General features: G+C 39.9%; 1 protein-coding gene across 1 annotated transcript; it reads right to left on the reverse strand.

The window, feature by feature from the left end:
- Window positions 1–1,121: 1,121 nt before the first annotated feature.
- On the reverse strand, window positions 1,122–20,059 carry LOC122200050 (vitamin D 25-hydroxylase). Its single transcript, XM_042905460.1, has 5 exons — window positions 19,835–20,059; window positions 7,500–7,641; window positions 3,410–4,042; window positions 2,449–2,778; window positions 1,122–1,410 (listed from the first exon to the last, which is right to left on the reverse strand). Exons 1-5 carry the CDS (start codon window positions 20,057–20,059, stop codon window positions 1,235–1,237), a joined length of 1,506 nt encoding a protein of 501 aa, XP_042761394.1. The 3' UTR covers window positions 1,122–1,234.
- Window positions 20,060–21,126: the final 1,067 nt, after the last annotated feature.

The raw sequence follows: 21,126 nt of genomic DNA on the forward strand, positions 1-21,126 counted from the left end.
CAATGTAGGGCTCAGTCTCACGACCCTGAGATCAATACCTGTGCTGAGATCAGGAGTCAGACGCTTAACCAACTGAGCCACTGAGGCACCCCTAAATTCATATTCTTAACAGAAGTCATTGTTGTATATATACATACAAGGCTGCAAGTACTCATGAGCCAAGTTATACGAGCAGAAATCCTTGATGTATAATCTTGGAAGAAATCTTGTTAAAAAACTATATATGGGTAGATACACAGAGCAGTTTGATCAGGACAGTCAGTTCACACATTTTCCTGGCATCATTATTAACAGAAGCCCATCACTCTGAAGTGTCCCAATGTATACATTTACCCTGACTTTAAAGCATGTTTTTTTTTTTTTTTTTTGGATTTATATAGTATTATCTTCAGGAAAATACAGTAATCCAAGGAAATGACAAGAGACCTCTACAAGTAAAATGATTCAATCTTTGGGACCTGTGCCTGGTTTAGGAAAAGAGTGGTACTAGGAAAAATGTCTGTGCCTGTGAAGAATTAATAATCACTTTCTGGGGGTCATTTTTATTGTAATTACATTATTGCAATTTCCTTCTACGGAACTGATGCTATGAGGATGAATACTCAGGGGTCACAGGGACCCTCATTTATAAGGAGATGACACAATTCTTATGAAGGTATAGTAGGGAGCAAGACTTGAAAGCATTCGCAGGTTCTAAAATATGTAGATATTTCTTCTATTATCTGCCACCATGTCTAAAATACCTCTGTACTCCAAACTCCTTTATTTGGGTTCTAATTTCTCCTTTAGTCCTCTATTAAACTGGACGCATACCACACTACCCATTAATGATGATACCTAATCAGAAGGGGGCTGGCACTGGCATTTGGAAACAGGGACCCCAGGACCAGAGCAAGATGGAGTTGAGAAAGGATGAGAAGTACGTGGTGTTCAACAAGAGGCTGAAAAGTCAGGCTCTGCTTAGGGCATCCACGGCCCTTCTTACTTAAGCAACACCTGTCATTTGCACCTTTGTTTTCCTCCACAGATAATTCTGCCTTAGAAGTCATAAAAGCTTAAAAAAAACATAGCTAATGCTTATTATTGCTTTAGTACTGTTTTCAAAGACACACCTGTGTTCATTTGGCTTTATGATGCTGTGATTTTTGTCCAAACGCACACACTGATTAGATAAACAAGGTTCAGAGGTAAAAGGCAACCAGATAGCCTTTTCCCAGAAAACATCCACGCACTTTCAGCGCCTTTCTGCACAGATGAGGTAGGGCTGGGGTTGCAATGTCATGCCTAATCTGGGCTTCAGATCTGGAACCAGTTCATGTGGAAAATGCAGGTGAAACCTCTGAAGCAATGTTGTAAAAAACAGGAACATTTCCATCCGAGCCAGCTGTTCTCCAAGACAGTGTCTTCTCCCTAAAAACAAAACAAAGCAAAACAAAACAACAAAACATATTTTTTTAAAACTCCACAATATTGGGGTGCCTGGGTGGCTCAGTTGGTTAAGCGTCCCACTTCAGCCTCAGTGAGTTCGAGCCCCTCGCCAGGTTCTGTGCGGACAGCTCAGAGCCTGGAGCCTGCTTCAGATTCCGTGTCTCTGTCTCTCTCTGCCCCTCCCCTGCTCGCGCTCTCTCTCTCGCTCTCAAAATTAAATAAACATTAAAAAAAATCCACAATATTTACCAAAATTTGTATCTAATATGTGGGTACCGTTAAGGAAATCTGGAATTTAAAGAAAGTTATGTTTATTAAAAGGAATAAAAAATTGGCCCTTCAGTTCTCAGAGCCCATTTCTTTACCTTCTGTCAGATCATGGACTTCTGTAAGCTTATGAATCCTCTTCCACACTTCCCTTTCATGTTGCAACACAGCCCAAGATACACCATGAAAGACTGAATTTGAGGTATGACATTTTGTTCTCTAGATCCAGGAGAAACTCATTTCATTTCAAATGACTGAATGTTAACCCTTCCTCAATTAAAGGAAGAGTTTTCAGTCCATTTTCCATGGATCTTGTGATCTGTGTATTTTTTCACAGCAGAAGCCATATTTTTGGAGATGAGGTATAATAAACTAGGAGCCAAGAGAGCTGTGTTCTCATTTTACTTCAAATTATGGTGTCATCTCTTCCCCTGGGTCTCAGTTTCTCAAGCTACCTGTTACGGACTTCTAGCTCTGTAAGTTTTGCTTACAAGCCAAAATCCACAAGCAAAAAAGTTTCAGAAGAAGCCAGAGCTTCTCAACAGTTTCTTTCTAGTTACAAAATTAAGCGTTGAGTAGAAATAGGTGTAAATGACTTCTAATTAAACCATTCTCTCCTGTGAGAATCAATGTTGTGTTTCTGGTGTTGGAATCTTTAATTCTACAATGGAATCCTTCAGATTAAGATGTCATACATGAGCAACCATCATTACACTCTGTCCTGAAGTCATGCCCCTGTGAAAGTTCTCTTACCCAAGGAAAAAGGAACCAAAGCTTCTTTCTTGGCAAAATAGCCACTGCTGTCCAGAAAACGCTCGGGATAGAATATTTCTGGGTTTCTCCAGTACTTTTCATCAAAGTGTACAGAATAAAGATTGGTAATTACTGTCGTGCCTTTAGGAATGGAATAACCACGTACGACTGCATCTTCAGAGGTTGCGTGGAAAATCCCTAATGGCACTATATTACAGAATCTTAAAACTTCATGCAAAACTGCCTCGGTATAAGGCATTTTGCATTTGTCATCCCAAGAAGGCTTCCCAGTGGGTCCCATAATTAAATCGATCTCTTTCTGAACTTGCCCTGTCAGAGGAAAAGTGTTCAAGTTATTATGCAATTCTTAGAATTATAGCCAAAGTAATTTCTCTTTGGGACAAAACAAAGGATAACCTATAATAAGTCAACAGGGTATGGGGACAACCAGGTTCAGATTTTTCATCATCTGGGAGTTCTATCTGACCATATGCCATATATTGTGTGCTACCAGAAACCAATGCTCTGAGTAACTTTGTTGTGAAAAACACACTAAAAGTAATAAAAAATTAACAATCGAAAGTAAGACAAATAAAAATTAAACAACCCTACAATTGGAATAACATCACTCTCAGCCAGGGAAATAGTGAAACATAAAATTTGACTTGAAGAAACTGGCGTTCAGGTCCCAGCTCTGCCACTTCTAGTGGCTGAACTTGGGCAAGGCAGCCATTTAGCCTTTTCCCTCATTTACAAAATAGGTGTAATAAGACCTATCTGAGGTTTTTACATGACTTGGGAGAACAGATGTGTGAAACTCTTTACAACTATTAAATATTTTTCTTCTCGGCTAGTACAGGAGAAATTCCCAAATAAAATGCTTTGTACACAGCCAAAGACTCTAAGACATGTGTGAGTCCTAAATGTAAGGACAGCCCTATATGGTCAACAGAATCCTCACCTTGAATGTTAGGATAAAGGGCCATGAAAAGAATTGCCCACCGTAGCACATTGGTTGTAGTTTCAGTTCCAGCAATGATGAGTTCACCCACGGAAAAAATAAGATTTTCTCTGGAGAAAGTAGATGATGGGTCATTTTTACCTTGATCCATCTCATCCAAATAAGCATCAACAAAATGCTGAGGTAACTGAGGCTTTCTGTTGATGGAAGCTTTTTCAATAAGCCTGGAGAGAAAATCATAGACCACAGCTGCATTTCTAAATAGCTGTTGATGTTTTCCAAAAGGTAAGATGCCAATCCACGGAAAGGCATTATACAGGAAGACAGAGGCACTGGCAGCCAGTTCCACATTTTCACTGAATAACTCAATCATGTGCTGAAAATCAGTGTCTTCATAAGTGAATCGTTCTCCAAAAATGATCAGATTGGTTATGTTTGAAACAGCATTTGTTATTAATTGTTTCAAGTCAAAAGGTCTACCTTTGTATGTTTCAATAACATCAATAAAAAATTTGGTTTCTTCTAAGATTTTAGATTCAAAAGACTTTTGACCATATCCAAAATAGCGAAAGCTATTTACAGCTAATCTTCTGTGATCAATCCATCCTCGACCATATCTGGAATTAAGTAAGCCTGAAAAAACAAAAGTATTAAAAAATTTGATCATTCCAACATTCCTGTATCTAACACCTGAAAACGCTATGGAGTAAAAAAGGGTGGTCAGTCATTCTTCTCCAAATTCTCTTTCTATAAACCTAGTGGTTTTAAGCCCTGTTCTCTGCTACTCATTAGCCACAGAATACTGTCAACATATAAAGCTTGTCTACTTTTTATCTGGGGACAGGCAGAAAAGACCTGTAATTCTCCCACCACATGAAACTGGACAGTCTTATGTAATTCATCCTGGGTGAACTAGACCTGTATTCTCTAACTATTACTATACCCCTCATCTATAAACGACAAATGACTGCATGTTCCATGGGCAAAATTTTATCTTGGACTAAACAAACAGCTGAAAATCATCCCTCAAGGATTAGGAATCTTCTGCATTAAGAGTCTAGGTTTTAGAATACAGACATCCTCCTGTTAAAAGCATATGTTACACAAGGTAACTCTTGAAGAGGCCAAGGAAAGCTGAATGAGGCGTCAATGTGGTGGAAATACTCAAGCCTAAAGGAGGATACCAAGAACTGAATGTTTGTGTCCCCACAAAATCCATATGTTGAAGCTTAACCCCCAGTGTGATGGTATTAGGAGGTTGGGCCTTTGGGGAGGTGATGAGGTCATGAAGGTGGAGCCTCATGAACTGGATTAGTGCCCTTACAAGAAACACAAGAAGAGATGATTGTTCTCAGCTATGCGAGAATACAGGGAGAAGGCATCTGTCTATAAGTCAGGAAGCAGGCTCTTCCCAGACACCAGATCTCCTGGCACCTTGATCTTGGATTTCCCAGCCTCCAGACCTGTGAGAATAAATGTTTGTTGTTTATGATACTAAGTCTATATGGTGTTTTTATTAAAGCAGCCCAAATGAAGACAGAGGGACAGAGGGCAAACATGAAACTCAAACTTCCAATGTTGATATTGCTTGCCTTAAAATTTCAGTCTTCACAGTATACTCTGCTCTTCTCATGTTGCTACTATGGAATATATTCCCTTTAACTTAACTATCAAGATGCACCCCTACATTTACTGTAGTATTTACAATAGCCAAGATATGGAAGTAACCCACGTGTCCACTGATGGATGAATGGATAAAGAAGATGTGGTATATATACAAGGGAATATAATCAGCCATAAAAAAAAAATGAATGAAATCTTGCCATTTGCAACAACATGGATGGATCTAGAGGGTATTATGAAAGTAAAATGAGTCAGTCTGAGAAAGACAAATACCATATGATTTCACTCATATGTAGAATTTAAGAAACAAAACAAAGAAAAAAGAGACAAACAATAAAACAGACTCTAAAATATGGAGAACAAACTGGTGGATGCCAGAGGGGACGTGGGTGGGAGGGATGGGTGAAATAGGTGAAGGGGATTAAGAGTACACTTATGATGATGAGCACTGAGTAATGTACAGAATTGTTGAATCACTATATTGTACACCTGAAACTAATATAACACTGTAGTTATAAAATAACTGTAGTTAATTATACTTGAATTTAAAAGGTGATTTGCAAAAAGTTAAAAAAAATAAGTTGCCTATCAAGAGGAAAACATCTTTAGCATATACATTTATGTAACATGTGCTTTATTTAAAATTTCATTCATAACTGGTACATACATGTACCTAATACAAAAATGTCACATTCTCCTGTACATGAGGTACCTATGAAATTTACATTTCAGCAACAGTTTTTGAATTTGGAGCTTATAATAACATTAACCATACATAAGGGGTCTGAAGTGCTATGTAATAATCTTACGTTCCCATAGTTGTCTTTTCTATATTTCCAGATGACTATTCATTCAACAAATACTCATTCAACATGTATTTATAGAGACCTACTGTGTTCCAGGCAGTGTGCTAGGTAACAGACCTAGCAGTAAATGGAAGAGGCAGAGATCCCTACTCCTCTGGATCTTACATACTAGTGAGGAGAGGCAAACAAACAAATTATACAGCAAAGATGGAGACACAGGGTGGTCAGGGAAAGCCTCACTGAGAAAGTGACATAAGTAAAGATATAGGACACGAGAGAGTGAGCCAAGCAGATATCCAGGGAAAGATCACTGCTCTAGAGGGAACAGCTAGTGCAAAGGCACTGGGATGAAAGCAAGCCCCAGAGAGATGTATGCATATGAGACACATGTACAAAAAGGTTCAGAGGAGCCTTGTTATAACTCTACACTGGCCAAGCATAGGCTGAGCCCACCTACCGGGCAACTTTCACTCAAAGAGTGGGCTAATGGTGGCTCTCATTTCCCAGTTTCAAATTCAGTGCATATGTATCTTAAAATAACACATAATTTTCTACTTCTGTTTGTCTTCCTGTTTTTTGGACACATCAAGTTGAATGCTTATTTTAACTTTCTTTATAATAAAAACAGTCCAAACTATAAATCTATAGCTTTGAAAAATATATAGTATTATACTTTATCCCAAATACTGCTCTGCTAACATCATCTTTCATTTTCACAATTTCTTTAAAGGTCTCCTATTATGATTGTGGTATAATTTCTTCTTTGGCCTAATTATTATTGAGAAGAGTATTTAAGAGGCTGGAAATTTGTGTTTTATTTATTTTATTGCTTTCAAATATCATTGTACTCTGGCCTGAGAATTTGTCCTTTACAACTGGTATTTTCTTTGCATTAGTTTTTTTGTTTTGAGATTTAATATATGGTTAATTTTTATTTTCTTTTCAATGTCTTTATTTTTAGTCTATGTAAGCAAAATATTGTTACATTTTTCTTTGAAATTAAGTGTGAAGCTCTCATTAAACTAGAGAATATTGGACACCATTATTGTATAACTCTTAGACTATTAAGTATTAAAACCACTGTATCTGACTTCAACATTCTAGTTTAGGCTTTCTGCTCACCAATCTATTAACTTTCAGCCTTTCTCTCTTGTTGAATATGGAATCACCCAACACTGATCAACACTAAATCAAACAGAAGCTAGTCCTTTACACAAATCCCACAATTCTTCATTTACATGTCATTAACTACATATGTAGTTAAGAAAGCCTGCTTCATATTCTAGAAGCAAAATGATAGTAAAAATGTCATCAAGTATTCAAGACAGGCTTTAAAAAATACTTTTGATTCAAGTGTGCATGCACATATGTGTATTCCTAACCTGTTTCACAAAACTTGAAGATATTATTAAATGTTAATTCTTTAAAACATTATTTATAATATTACAGACTGGATTACTACAATAGTATTAGCATGAATTTGTCTAAAATATGGCTGTCAGACCTGAAAGGTCTTCAAATACGAGGTTCTATAACCTAAATTAACTGATTATTTCCTGTTTTTCAGTACAACAGAATCCAAACTCTATGTACTAAATTTACATAGAATAAGGAATGTAATTTAAAATAGTAAATCACTAAACAAGTGAAAATACACATACCTCCCATTTTTGTCATCTTCATGAATAAAGGAAGGCATGGTCTGTCTGCAAAAATCTCACTTTGATGAACAAGGCATTCTTTTACTACATCATAGCCATTTAAAACCACAGTTGATATTCCTCCAAGATCTAAACTGAAGATCTTAAAGAAGAAGAGAACAACAACATGTAAATGGCAAAATGTATGGACCAATATAACCATGGAAATCCACATGTGCTAAGTCCAGCTCTCCCAGCATTTGTTACTTCCCTGAAAACAGAACGATCTTTTACTCAACTGACAATGGTTTGAATGCCTTCTCTCTACAAGGCGTATCAAACACTATGATTTCATTACCGAGTCAGTGCCTGGAGACATAATCTTATAAATGGTGTAATGAAAAGAGTACTGGGCTCCTGAAGCCTGGGTTCTAGTTTAAGCTTTGTCATTAAACAAATGTAGGACCCTGGGCAGAACGCTTAACCTTTTTGGGCTTCAGGGTTGCCCGAGAAAACATGGTACTTGATTTAGATGCTCTTTTAAGATTCATTCCAACTTAATACCTTCAATGATATCTAGGGATCTCTTTTTATTTCCAAGATAAGTGAGGAAGCAACACCATCTACATATTATTTATTACTCCAACCTTAGGTAGGGGACGGGGTTACTTGAGAGATAACTTTGAAATATGAACATATTATAACTAGGCTCATTTGTATTTGGGTCCCTGAATTCCATGAAGTCAACAAGGAGGTCCTCTCAGGGAATGTGACCTTGGAGAAAAGGCCTTTACCACATAGGCACAGGTGGATGCCGCTCAGCTAAGGGGAAGGCAAGACAGAATAGCCATCCTTTCCTTGCTGGAGTTCCTCAGGTGCTTCACCTCAGGTTCATGTACAATGAAACACCTCTGTAGTCTAGCTAGTCCACAATAAGAGACTAGTCCAGCGAGGGAGCAATGCTACTTTATCAGTGGGGTGCAAAGATTGCTTATCTTCATCCTCTCAGGGCTTGGCTGAGAGCATTTTAGAACCAAAATACTTAGTCAAGCCTCATCTCGGTGCAAATAAGTACAGCAGATTTAACCATGGTTCACACGACTTCGTAAAAAACAAAACAAACAAACAAACAAACAAACAAACAAAAAACCCAGGAGGTTTAGCAGAGAACATAAGTTCAGCGGAAGTAATTACTGGGAAAAAAAAAAAGTGATGAAACCTCCAAATAATCTCCAAATTGTAACAGAAGCAACCAACTGAGCAACAGAGTCTTTGGCACAGGATAGGTTCTGCCAACTGAGCAGCAGGAACACTAGAACCCTGGGGAAGTAGCATGGACTGTGTGTGACAAGCAGTGGTATCAGTCAAAAGTGGCAGTGTGAGAGTTTCAGCGCAAAGGGAACGGCTACCGGCTGAGCAAAAGGTGGGACTCTTTCGGCTCCCAAAGCAGTAATGGAATGATCTTGAAGTCATTTCCCAGCAGTGTAATTTTAACAGCTATAAAGGAAAAAACACCTCCTGTGTGCCTCCTCTATTCCCAATATTCTCCTATAACACTGTGACAACCAGACGTGAGGGTTTTCCACACCTCAGCAATTCTGGGACACCAACCGAGTGTCCTAGAATTTAACCCAATTCTGACACTATCCACCTGGAGATAGTGTCAGATCCCACAAGTTAAGGGCTCAGTCCCACAAGACTGCTGCCTGTCTCCACTTCAGGTGCCCATCCCAAGTCCTGTGCTTCTGACCAAAAGGCTATTAAGTCAGAGGCTCCCACGACCTCCTCCTTGGGTTTGATTAATATGCTAGAGTGGCTCACAGAATTCAGGAAAATATTTTACTTACTAGATGAATGGTTTATTATAGAAGGACATAACTCGGCCTATTATAGAAGGACATAACAGCCACGTGGAAGACACACATAGGGCAAGGTATGGGGTAAGGGGAGTGGAGCTTCCATGCTGTCCCCAGGCATGCTATCCATCTTCTGCTCACCTCCACCTGTTCACCAACATGGAAGCTCTCTGAACTCTGTAATTCAGGCATTTTTATGGAGGCCTTATTACCTAGACATGATTAACATGGGCTATTGGTGATGGAATCAACTTCTAGGCCCTCTGCCTTCCCCAGAGGTAGTGGAGGCGTGACTGAAAGTTCCAACCCTCTAATCAGGCTTGTTTCTCCTGGTAATAAACTCCCATTTTAGGATCTTTCCAAAAAATTACTTCATTAGCATAAACTCCCATGTGGTTGAAAGGGGCTTGTTAAGAATAACAAAAGACACCTTAATCACTTAGGAAATTCCAAGGACTTTAGGAAGTATATTCCAGGAAAGGGACAAAGACCAAATATATATTTCTTATTATAAATCACAGTATCACAGCATGAAAGAATGGCATTAGAAAATAGGAAAAAAAGCAGACTGGTGATTTCACAGGATGGTAGAAAACCCTGCGACTGAAAAGTGTCTTAATAGGGAGGGAGAACAAACATGAGGGTCATAGTGCAGGGTACAGCCATCTATCAGGTGTGGACACTATGGATTATAAAAACCAAGGAGGAGCCATGGCTTGAGAAGACTGTTACACAATCCACTTTTCCTCAAAAATGTGGTCCCCTATTTGAGGGTAAAACTGGGGAATTTGTTATCTGAACTGTTATTTGAACTATTCTGTTATATGCTGTTTTCAAGGATTTTTGATAAAGGTTTGTGAAACACTTTCCTTCTCATCTAGAAGTTAGTCTATGAACTTTAAGTTTCTTCCCTTCCCTACAAACCAGCTCTGCCCACAATTTTTCACTGTCTCAGTTAATGACCACTCCATCCACCCTTCCAGCTCTTCAGGACCCAAATTGCCCATGAGCTGCCCAGGCAGACTCTTATTTTTCTTTCCAGCCCCATGTCACTTCTTAGTAGCCATGTTGTTTCTATTTTCAGAATATAAACAGTGTATGATAATTTCTTACCCTTCCATCACTGACACTCTAAGCCATCTTCATTTTCTCCCTATGTTATCATAACAGCCTCTCAACTTGTCTTGTAATAGGTGATTCTTGACATGGCATACTCCCACTTCATGGCCTTTGTAAGTGTTCTCTTGGCCTGGAATGTTCTTTCCCTGGTTATTCTTATAGTTTAAGCTTTTGCTCAAAGGCCTTCTTTTTTGCAGTGAGGCCTGCTCTAACCCAGTTAAAATTTCATCCCTTAGCATTCTTCCTCTCTCTTGCCTTAATTTAGTTTATTTCATACTCTGTACTCCAGCATATTATTTACTTCACTTATTGTATTTATATTGCCCATCTCCCCCCCTCCGCTCAGCCCCCAGGAGAATGTAAGCTACACTAGGGCAGGGATTTTTAACAGTTGTGTTTGCACTCTCAACGATAGCCAAATTATGGAAAGAGCCTAAATGTCCATCAACTGATGGATAAAGAAATTGTGGTTTATATACACAATGGAGTACTACGTGGCAACGAGAAAGAATGGAATATGGTCCTTTGTAGCAACATGGATGGAACTGGAGAGTGTTATGCTAAGTGAAATAAGCCATACAGAGAAAGACAGATACCATATGTTTTCACTCATATGTGGATCCTGAGAAACTTAACAGAAGACCAGGGGGGAGGGGAAGGGGGGAAAAAGTTACAGAGAGGGAAGGAGGCAAACCATAAGGGACTCTAAAATACTGAGAACAACCTGAGGGTTGATGGAGGACTGGGGGAGAGGGGAAAGTGGGTGATGGGCATTGAGGAGGGCACCTGTTGGGATGAGCACTGGGTGTTGTATGGAAACCAATTTGACAATAAATTTCATATATTGAAAAAAAATAAAAATAAAAAGAAATTTCATAACCACCCTATGGATGACACAATTAAGTTGCACAGCATTTTCATTTCAAAGTATAAATTTTCAAATAAATATTAAAAAAAAATTAAAAAAATAAAAATTAAAAAAAAAAACCCAAAAAACAAAAAACAGTTGTGTTTGCTACTATTATCTTCACCCCAGGACAGTACAGAGCAGAGGCTGACAATTGTTAAATATATGTTGAATTAATGACTGGCGGTAGAGACATACATTTATGCACACTATTATACAATATCATGGGTGAAGGACTAGGAGGAGAGGTATGTGAAAGTGTCATTGATGAAACATGATTGCCACACACTTTTCCACATCTGCTTGGGTTGTCTTCTCATTTGAGATGCCTCCCATCACTGCCATACTGTTCAAACCATACCAAGTCGTTAGGGAACACCCCCACTGAAGCCTTTCTTGGTGCACTCTCCCTCTTTCCCTCCTCTGAACCACCACAGCACAAGCTGAGATACCTCTGTGGCACTTACTTAATACTACCTTGAACCAGAAACCAGGAATGTTCTTGTCTCCTGATTGCCTCCTAAATTATAAACTCCACAGAATCAGGGATTTCATCTTTCATCTTCTGAACCTTCCAAAGAATCTCACACAGTGCCTTGCATGAAAGTCTCAATAAATGCTTTCTGTGTAAATATGTCAATAAGCAGCCAAATCTACTTGTCTTAAAGTAAGGAATTGTTTTATGGTCCTTACGTTCATTACTTGAAAATAATCTGTAAAAAATACTTTTACTACCTTTGCTAGCTAAGAAATGCTTCTCAAAATTTGGATTAAGAGTAAAGTCACTGCAGAAGCTTACACATTCAGAGTGAATCGCCAAGGAAATGATACTTCTTGATGTGGTATATTTCCATTTAAGATTACCTTTAAAATGAATGTATGAGACCCCAGTACTGGTTATTTTCCCTTCAAGATTTATAAAAAAAGAACTGAATTCACAGATTACATAAAAGTAAGTGTCACTTGAGGTGACTGTCATTTCTCACACGCAGTTTTCAAGTCCAGGCTTTTTCTGTGAGCACACATCTCCAAATTAAGAAGAGAGTGGAAAAATAAGATTCTATTTACAAATAAGCCCTATAAACAACTTGCACAGCCTCTCAGAAGTGTAAGAGATAATAGTCTCCTCCTACTTTCAAAAAAGGTATAGTATTTAACAACTTGTACTAATGGTAAGACTTCATCAGAATTGCAAAATACCAGTAATGCAATGAGAGACCTTTAGGGTGTTTCACAACTAAGATAAAGATCAAATGTTGCCAGGGAGGGTCCAAGACAAAGATATAGGAAGACCTGGAACTCCCCTCCTCCAAAACCACAGCAAATCTACACCTATTTATAAAGCAATTCCTCCTGAAGAACTAAGTAGCTTTTTCTTTTTTTTTATTTTAGTGAGAATGAGAGAGAGAGAGAGAGCGCGCGCACATGGGAGAGAGGGGCAGAAGGAGAGAGAAAGAGAGAAAATCTCAAGCAGGCTCCATGCTCAGTGCAGAGACCGATATAGGGCTCAATCCCATGACCCTAGGATCATGACCTGAGCTGAAATCTAGAGCTGGATGCCCAACCAACTGAGCTACCCAGGCGCCACCCCCACCCCCCATCCCAAAACAGCTTCTATACAACAAAAGACGACCACATAAAGAATGACAAGAGAGATGGAGACACAATAACAAAGGGAATCCCCACCCCCAATGCTGTGAATTTTGGTGGGGAGGGACAGTACTAAGGGGCTGAGAGCAGACTTGCCTGTCTGGGGCACAGACAAAAAAAAAACAACAACAACCCATGGTTTAAAAGGGCAACTAGAATATAAATAAACTAGCCCTATAACCCTGCCAAATGACAGGGGAGCTGCTGGAAATCTGCCCAATCAGGAATGGCAAGTGCCATGGTTTACATTTCTTCTCCACCTTGACAGCATAGAAAGGAGCAGGGGCTGGGCACCATAGCCAGCCTGCAGCCTCAGTGAGCACTGGGCCCCTAGCCCACACCAGCCCAAGCCATCCCAACAAGGAGGCCCCAGCACAGCACACACCAAGATACCCCTAGTCAGCTGTCTCACCAATGTGACAGGTGCAAAGCACCCTGGAATACTCCAGGCCCACACCATTTCAGCTCCAGATGACTTGCCAGGGTACCCCTGATGCAGAGGGCCCAAGGACCTCCTTGTGCATGTCTGCCTCGGCTCTAGCCACCCTGCCAGGGCACCCCCTGCTCACAGGGTCCTGGGATCCCCCTGGGACACCCATCCATCCCTGCTTTCACCTACTTCACCTTCAGCTGTCCTGCCAGGGTGCTCTCTGTGTGGAGAGCCCCAGGAGCCCATCGGCTTACAACCTCTTCAGTTCCAGCTGTCCTGCCAGGGAGCCCTCTGTGTGAAGATCCCCTGGACTATTCAGGCCCATGCCCACTGCAGCTCCAGTCATTCCAGCAGAGTGCCCAGGAATGGCACTCATTCCTCCAGCCCACATCAGCCACAGTTCCAGCCATCCAGCCAAAATCACCAGGCACAACCACTCCACCCATGTTTAGGAGCAGTATCTATTCATTTAATTCATAAAAACAAACGCAGAAAGTCAAGCAAAATGAAAAGACAGGAGAGTATGATCCAAATGAAAGAATAAGACAAAATGTGAGAAAAAGAACTAAATGAAATGGAGATAACCAATCTACCTGTTCAAAGTAGGTTTGACTTCTGAGGAAGATGGTGGAATAGGAGGATCCTAAACATAAATACATGGAGGTTAAATAACATGCTACCAAACAATAAATGGGTCAACCAAGAAATCAAAGAGGAAATAAAAAAAAATACATAGAGACCAATGAAAATGAAAACACAATGGGCCAAAATCTTTGGAATGCAGTAAAAGCTGTTCTAAGAGTGAAGATTATAGTAGTATAGGCCTACTCAAGAAGCAAGACAAATCTCAAATAAAAAACCTAATCTGACACCAAAATGAGCTGGAAAAATAAGTAATAAAAACCAAAACCAGTAGAAGGAAGTAAATAATAAAGATCAGAGCAGAAATAAGTGAAACAGAAACTTAAAAAAAACAACAGATCAATGAACAAGAGCTGGTTCTTTGAGAAGATCAATAAAACTGATAAGCCTTTAGCCAGACTCATGAAGAAAAAAAGATGACCCAAATAAACAAAATCAGTAATGAAAGAGGAAAGTAACAACTAACTTCAAAGAAACACAAAGGATTATGAGACTACTATGAAAAATTATATGTCAAATTGGACGACCTAGAGGAAATAGATTTCTAGAAGCATATAATCTTCCAAAACAAAAAGAAAATCTGAATAGACTGATTTTGACTAATAATAAACTAATAATGACACTGAATGACTAATCAAAAAACTCCCAACAAACAAGTTAGGACCTGATGGCATCACAAATGAATTCTACCAAATACTTAAATAAGAGTTAACACTTATTCTCCTCAAATTGTTCCAAAAAGAAGAGGAGAGAAAACTTCCAAATACATTCTACAAGGTCAACATTACCCTGATAATAACAGCAAAGACACTACAAACACACACACCACACAAACACTCACACAAAACCCCAAACTACAGGCGAATAACCTCAATGAACACAGAACCAAATATCTTCAACAAAATATTAGCAAACCAAATTTAAAAATTAATTAAAATTATCAAGTGGAATTTATTCCGGGGATGCGAGGCTGTTTCATACTTGAAACTCAATCAATGTGATACACCACATTAACAAAATAAAGGATAAAATGAGATGATCATCTCAACAGATGCAGAAAAAGCATCTGAAAAAACTCAACATCTCTTCATAATGAAAACTCTCAACTAGAGGGAACATATCTCAATATAATAGAGTCCATATATAACAAACCCACAGCTAACATCATACACAATGATGAAAAATTAAGAGTTTTTTCCTTAAGATCAGGAACAAGACAAGGATGTCCACTGTCACCACTTTTATTCAACATAGTACTGGGGTCCTATCCAGAATAATCAAACAAGAAAAATAATAAAAGTTACCAAAATTGGCAGGAAGAAGTAAAACTATTTGTTGATGACATGATACTATACATAGAAAATCTAAAGACCCCACCAAAACACTATTAGAAGTAATAGATGCATAAGTAAAGCTGTAGGATACAAAATCAATATACAAAAATCTGTTGCATTGCTATACATAATAATGAAGTAACAGGAAAAGAAATTAATAAAACAATTCCATTTATAATAGCACCCAAAATAATAAAATACCTAGGAGGTGAAAAACTTGTACTCTGAAATCTATAAAACACTTATAAAAAAACTGAAGATGACACAAACAAATGGAAAGATATTCCATGCTAATGGACTGGAAGAACCAATACTGTTTAAATGTCCATACCATCCAAAGCAATCTAAAGATTTAATGCAATCCCTATCAAAATACCAACAGCATTTTTCACAGAACTAGAAATACTAGAACAAATAATCCTAAAATTTGTAAGGAACTATAGAAGACCCCAAATAGGCAAAGCAATCTTGAAAAACAAAAACAAAGTTGGAGGTATCACAATCCCAGATTTCAAGATATACTACAAAGATATAATAATCAAAATACTATGATCCTGGCAAAAAAAAAAAAACCCAGACACACAGATTAATGGAACAGTAAAGAGAGCCTAGAAATAAACCCATTAATATAAAATTAACCTACAACAAAGGAGGCAAGCACATTCAATGGGAAAAAAGACAAACGGTGTTGGGAAAACCGGACCAATACATGCAAAGAATGAAACTGGACCACTTTCTCAAACCATATACAAAAATAAACTCAAACTAGATTAAAGGCCTGAATGTGAGTCCTACAATCATAAAAATCCTAGAAGAGAACATAGGGAGTATTCACTTGGTTATTTCCCTTAGCAATTTATTTATAGATATGTTCCTCAGGCAAGGGAAACAAAAGCAAAAATAAACTATTGGGATTATATCAAAAAATAAAAACTTGTAAACAGCAAAGGAAACCATTTAAAAAAAAGAAAACTGAAAAGGCAACCTACTGAATGGGAGAAGGTATCTGCAAATTGTATATCCCATAAGGGTTTGCTATCCAAAACAGATAAAGAAATTATACAACTCAACACCAGTAAAACAAATAATCCAATTAAAAATGGGCAGAGGACTCAAATAGGCATTTTTCCACATAAGACACACACATCATAAGACACACGAAAAGATGCTCAACATCACTAATCATCAGGAAAATGGCATATCAAAACCACAATGAGATATCACCTTATACCTGTCAGAATGGCTAGTATCAAAAAGACAAGAAATAACAAATATTGGTAAGGGCGTGGAGAAAAAGGAACCCCTGTACACTGTTAGTGGGAATGTAAATTGGTGCAGCTACTGTGGAAAACAGTATGAAGGTTCCTCAAAAAATCGGAATTAGAAATAGCATGCAATTCACTAATTCCACTATTGGGTATTTGTCCAAAGAAATTGAAAACACTGTTTCAAAAAGATACATGCACTGCTATGTTCATGACAGCACTATTTATGATGGCCAAGATACGGAAGCAACCTAAATGTCCATCAATATATGAAAGTATGAATACGTGATACAATGTACACATTATTATTACTCAACCATAAGAAAGATGAGATCTTGCCATCTGGGACAACATGAATGGACACAGAGGCTATTATGCTAAGAAAGACATATACGATTTTGCTTATATGTAGAATCTAAAAACAAGACAAAAGCAGAAACAGACCCATAAATACATAGAACTGGTGGTTGCCAGAGGGGAGGGGATGAGGGGATGGACAAAATGCGTGAAGGTGAGTGGGAGGTACGAGCTGCCAGTTATGGAATGAGTAAGTCATGAGAATAAAAGGTACAGCATAGGGAATATGGTACTAGAATAGCAATGCATGGTAACAGATGGTAGTCACATTGTGGTGAGACTAGCACAGGGCACAGAATTGCTAAATCACTACACGTTATGCCTAAAATTTAACATTGTGTGTCAACTACAATTAAAAAAAAAAGAATCAGGGGCACCTGGGTGGCTCAGTCAGTTAAGTGTCTGACTCTTGGGTTTCAGCTCAGGTCATGATCTCACAGTTCTGTGAGGTGGAGCCGTGTCAGGCTCTGTGCTGACAGTGCGGAGCCGGCTTGGTTTTCTCTGTCCCCCACCTCTCTGCCCCTCCCCCACTCGCACTGTCTCTCTCAAAACAAATAAATAAACTTAAAAAAAAAGGATCAAATGTTGTCATAGCTGAAAGAATTAGTATGTTAGGTGTGGTTTTCAATATGTTAGGTAGTTTTCAACTTAAGTGTAAGGGCAGAGTCAGGCAAACAGTTATCTACTCTTCAATGCATACATCCTTTTCATTTTTTCTCCTCTCTTCCTCTGTTCTTCCTGTACTTAACAGCACTACTTGATTTTATCACCTCCAGTAAATTGCCCTCTTTGTAAAGAACCATGGTCACCTCAAACAGTCGTGACAGCAATAAAACGAATTACTCATGCCAAATTCTTAAATCCATTGAACCAGATCTACTTATCCCAAAATGAAGTCTTGTATAATTTGTAATCTATTTTGATAGGAAACTCAGGTTACCCCCTTCTGGAAAAGAATGTTCATTGTAAATACAATGATCCTATCAGTTCAAATATTTATATATGAAAAACAACTTCTTATTCTGCAAGACAGTGTTTCACATAATTAGCTTAAATATACTTTTTATGTTGTAGACCTAATAAATTGTTCTGCAATTTATAACCAAGAACATTTGAGAAGCAGTTAACTGTTTCTAGTCATTATTGTCATTACACAAGAGGAAAAATTAAAATTCAGAGAGGAAAAAGTCCAGTTTTATCTGACAAAAGAGGACTCAACTGCTAGGCTCATGCCTCCTTTCACATCTTATGATTTCTCTAGAATAGGGGTGCCTGGTTGGCTCAGTTGAGTCTCTAGAGTCTCTAGAATAGGGGTGCCTGGTTGAGTGTCTGACTCTTGGTTTTGGTTCAGATCACGATCTCAATGGGCTCTGCACTGACAGTGTGGAGTGTGCTTGGGATTCTTTCCTTCTCTCTAAATAAATAAATAGTTAAAAAAAAAAAAAAAGAATTCATGATGCTTTGTACCCACACACCAGAGCTCATATACACTCAATGGAAATCACAGAAATACACTCAACTCCTGGAGAACCGGAAGGCTGACAAAAAAATGTAAGAACTACATACATCTGCTTTACCTAAGTCCACTTACCCTTTAACAACGTTAACGGTTACCGAGGTACCAAAATCCAGGGTAATTCTTGTAAACACTGGTTCAGATAAGGTTTTAAGCTCCAACCTGAAATACCACAATTGCCAGACAGCAATACTCTACTTTTCCTTCTAAGCATTCACAATTTGTGGTCGATACTTAGATTTGCTCTCTCAGTGGGCTCGAACTCCCTGAAATCGGGCCGTGTCTGCCTTCCTCACCACATCTCCAGCACCTGGCACACAGCCTAGCTTCCTGCTGCATAGGAATGGATGGATTCGAAACATAACAGGTGAGCTCAGCCAGGGCCGATGCTCTGGAAACTTCTGTCTCCTTCTGGGGTCAGGACACCTTTCCAATCACAAGCTTGATTCCCAGCCTTGTCCCCTGCATGGAGGGGCCTAGCTGCTGTCTGCAAGTCACTCAGCATTTCTGTGCCAAACTTTCCTTCTCTAGACAGTGGGAGACACTGTAAGTGGTTAGTGGGAGAGGCCGGAAGTTGGCCCTGTGGTTGGTCGTGAGTTTACCAGAGGGCACCTCGCTCAGTGTTTTCTAAGAAGATGCGCCTGGCTGGTCAGGGCGACACTGCTCACTCTGCGCTGTAGGCCTCCGCGTCGATTTTTAGTCATAAATTCATTCGCTTTCACAATTAATTTTCAAGAGCGCATCTTGGCCAAGGGCCTTCACCTGCGCTTTCTTACCCCCCCCCCCGGCCCCCCCCACCCCAGCAGATGCCTAGACCAGGCATCCTCAGATGCAAACATTCAGGAACTTCCTGTTAAAAACATTAACCTGGACCTACACTTCGAAAGCCTCATTTTCGCGAGAATCCGTGGGTAGAACCGAATACACGCCTAACTCCCGCGAGAGGAGAAAGAAAAGAAAAGAAAAAAAGAAAAGAAAAGAAAAGAAAAGAAAAGAAAAGAAAAGAAAAGAAAAGAAAAGAAAAGAAAAGAAGGCCAGAGCTCCACCGCGCAGGCGTGGGAGCACGACCTCCGCGCCCTTGCTGGGGGCCTGGCCCAGCTGGATCCCGCTGGGCTTTGGAAGGGTGGGGACTCTGGCTGGGCGGGGTTTCCCTTCAAGTCACTTGCACATAGGGTTGGGGACCACAGCTCGGGCCCGGGAGCCGCCTTCAGGTCCACCCCGGAGGTAGACCCAGGGAGGTAGACCCGGGCCCTCCCTGCCCGTAGCCCGTCGGGCTGTACCTCGCCGTACACCTGGCTCTGCTTTCTCATGTAGACGTGGGGCAGTTCGCCTGAGGCGGCCAGCGAGTAGATGTTGCCGATAAATGGCAGCCCCGACGGCCCGGGAGGGAAGCCAGTGGGCCGCCTCTGCTTCAGCAGCTGGCGGATCCCAAACGCGAAGAACAGCAAAAAGAGCACGCCTCCGAGCGCTGCCACGCACGCCTCGGCACCCGGAGGGCCCCACATTGCCCGGGCCCGGGGCTGGGGCTACGAACCCCCACCGCCGTGGAGTGGGGACGCCCTTCTGCCCCGCTGTGCTCCTATTGGCCGGACATCCCGAGGTCCCGCCCCCGTTCCCTGGCCATTGGCTGGCTGAGCGTAGAGTCCTCTGGCCGCTCCCGACATTTACTCCCAGCTCTGTACCGCTCAGAGTCTACAGTGCAGAGGCGGGTGCGAGCCTTTGGATCTGGGCGTGGCTCTTAGGCGATCTCCTGAAGGCCTTTTCCAGGGTGTTGACCCCAGGGCAGGGCGAAGGAGACAGCCTTCCCCACCGGGCTGCTGCCAGCCCTTTCTGAGGGAGTCTTTTTAGGAATTATTAAATAAGGAACTTCTAAACAAACTATTTAAGAGTGACAAAATTTCAAAGATTATCCGAATTCAGTTTTGAGCTAAACCTGATAATCTTAAAAATTTCCACTTGAGAACTGATTCATCAACATACAAAGAAAATAATCTGCCCTGTTTTACTCATTTGTCCCTTGGTCATTATGAGGCATTTTTGTGTGTGATCTAAGGATTGTGATTACGGAATATGTAGGTAACCTGAATTAATCATGTATTTTTTCACCCCTTTCTGGTCTTCCCAAACTGGTTACTTCTTGGCAGAGGACTCATTAGGCCGCAGTTGCCCACGGATGGTACTTAGTCTTCAAGCTTTCTAAATTAGCTAAAATTAAGCAACTGATTGCTTATTTGTTAATTCCCATTTGGTATGTTTCTACTCCTGCTTTCTATTGAGCAGTTTCTTGCAACATAGGACCTACCCAGGCATGGGACTCTTCTAACAGGTGTCTTCTAGTTGTGATTCAGCAGTGGCAAGAGTGTTACGGTCGTTAGCTTAAGGCGCATTCATGCAACAAATATTTATTGGATGTCTATCATGTAGTGGTATCATAAGCAATGGAGATACATAGGTGAAAAGAGCAACAAAGTCTTCACCCTCCTAGAATTTACATTCTTGTGAAAAGGAAGAGGAATAAACAGAAAATAATTTTAGATAATTATAATCAGAGGTGCCTGGGTGGCTCAGTCAT

Source organism: Panthera leo, chromosome D1, assembly GCF_018350215.1.
Source record: "Panthera leo isolate Ple1 chromosome D1, P.leo_Ple1_pat1.1, whole genome shotgun sequence".
Taxonomy (NCBI): domain Eukaryota; kingdom Metazoa; phylum Chordata; class Mammalia; order Carnivora; family Felidae; genus Panthera; species Panthera leo.

What these genes read in the sequence shown, in the direction of transcription:
- LOC122200050 (XM_042905460.1), bottom strand. Translation starts at nt 20,059, where the DNA reads ATGTGGGGCCCTCCGGGTGCCGAGGCGTGCGTGGCAGCGCTCGGAGGC. An exon ending in GAAGATGACAAAAATGGGAG is followed by an intron (nt 4,043 to 7,499) that starts GTATGTGTATTT and finishes TTGTTTTTTCAG; the next exon opens with GCTTACTTAATTCCAGATAT. An exon ending in TTTGGTTCCTTTTTCCTTGG is followed by an intron (nt 1,411 to 2,448) that starts GTAAGAGAACTT and finishes TTTTGTTTTTAG; the next exon opens with GGAGAAGACACTGTCTTGGA.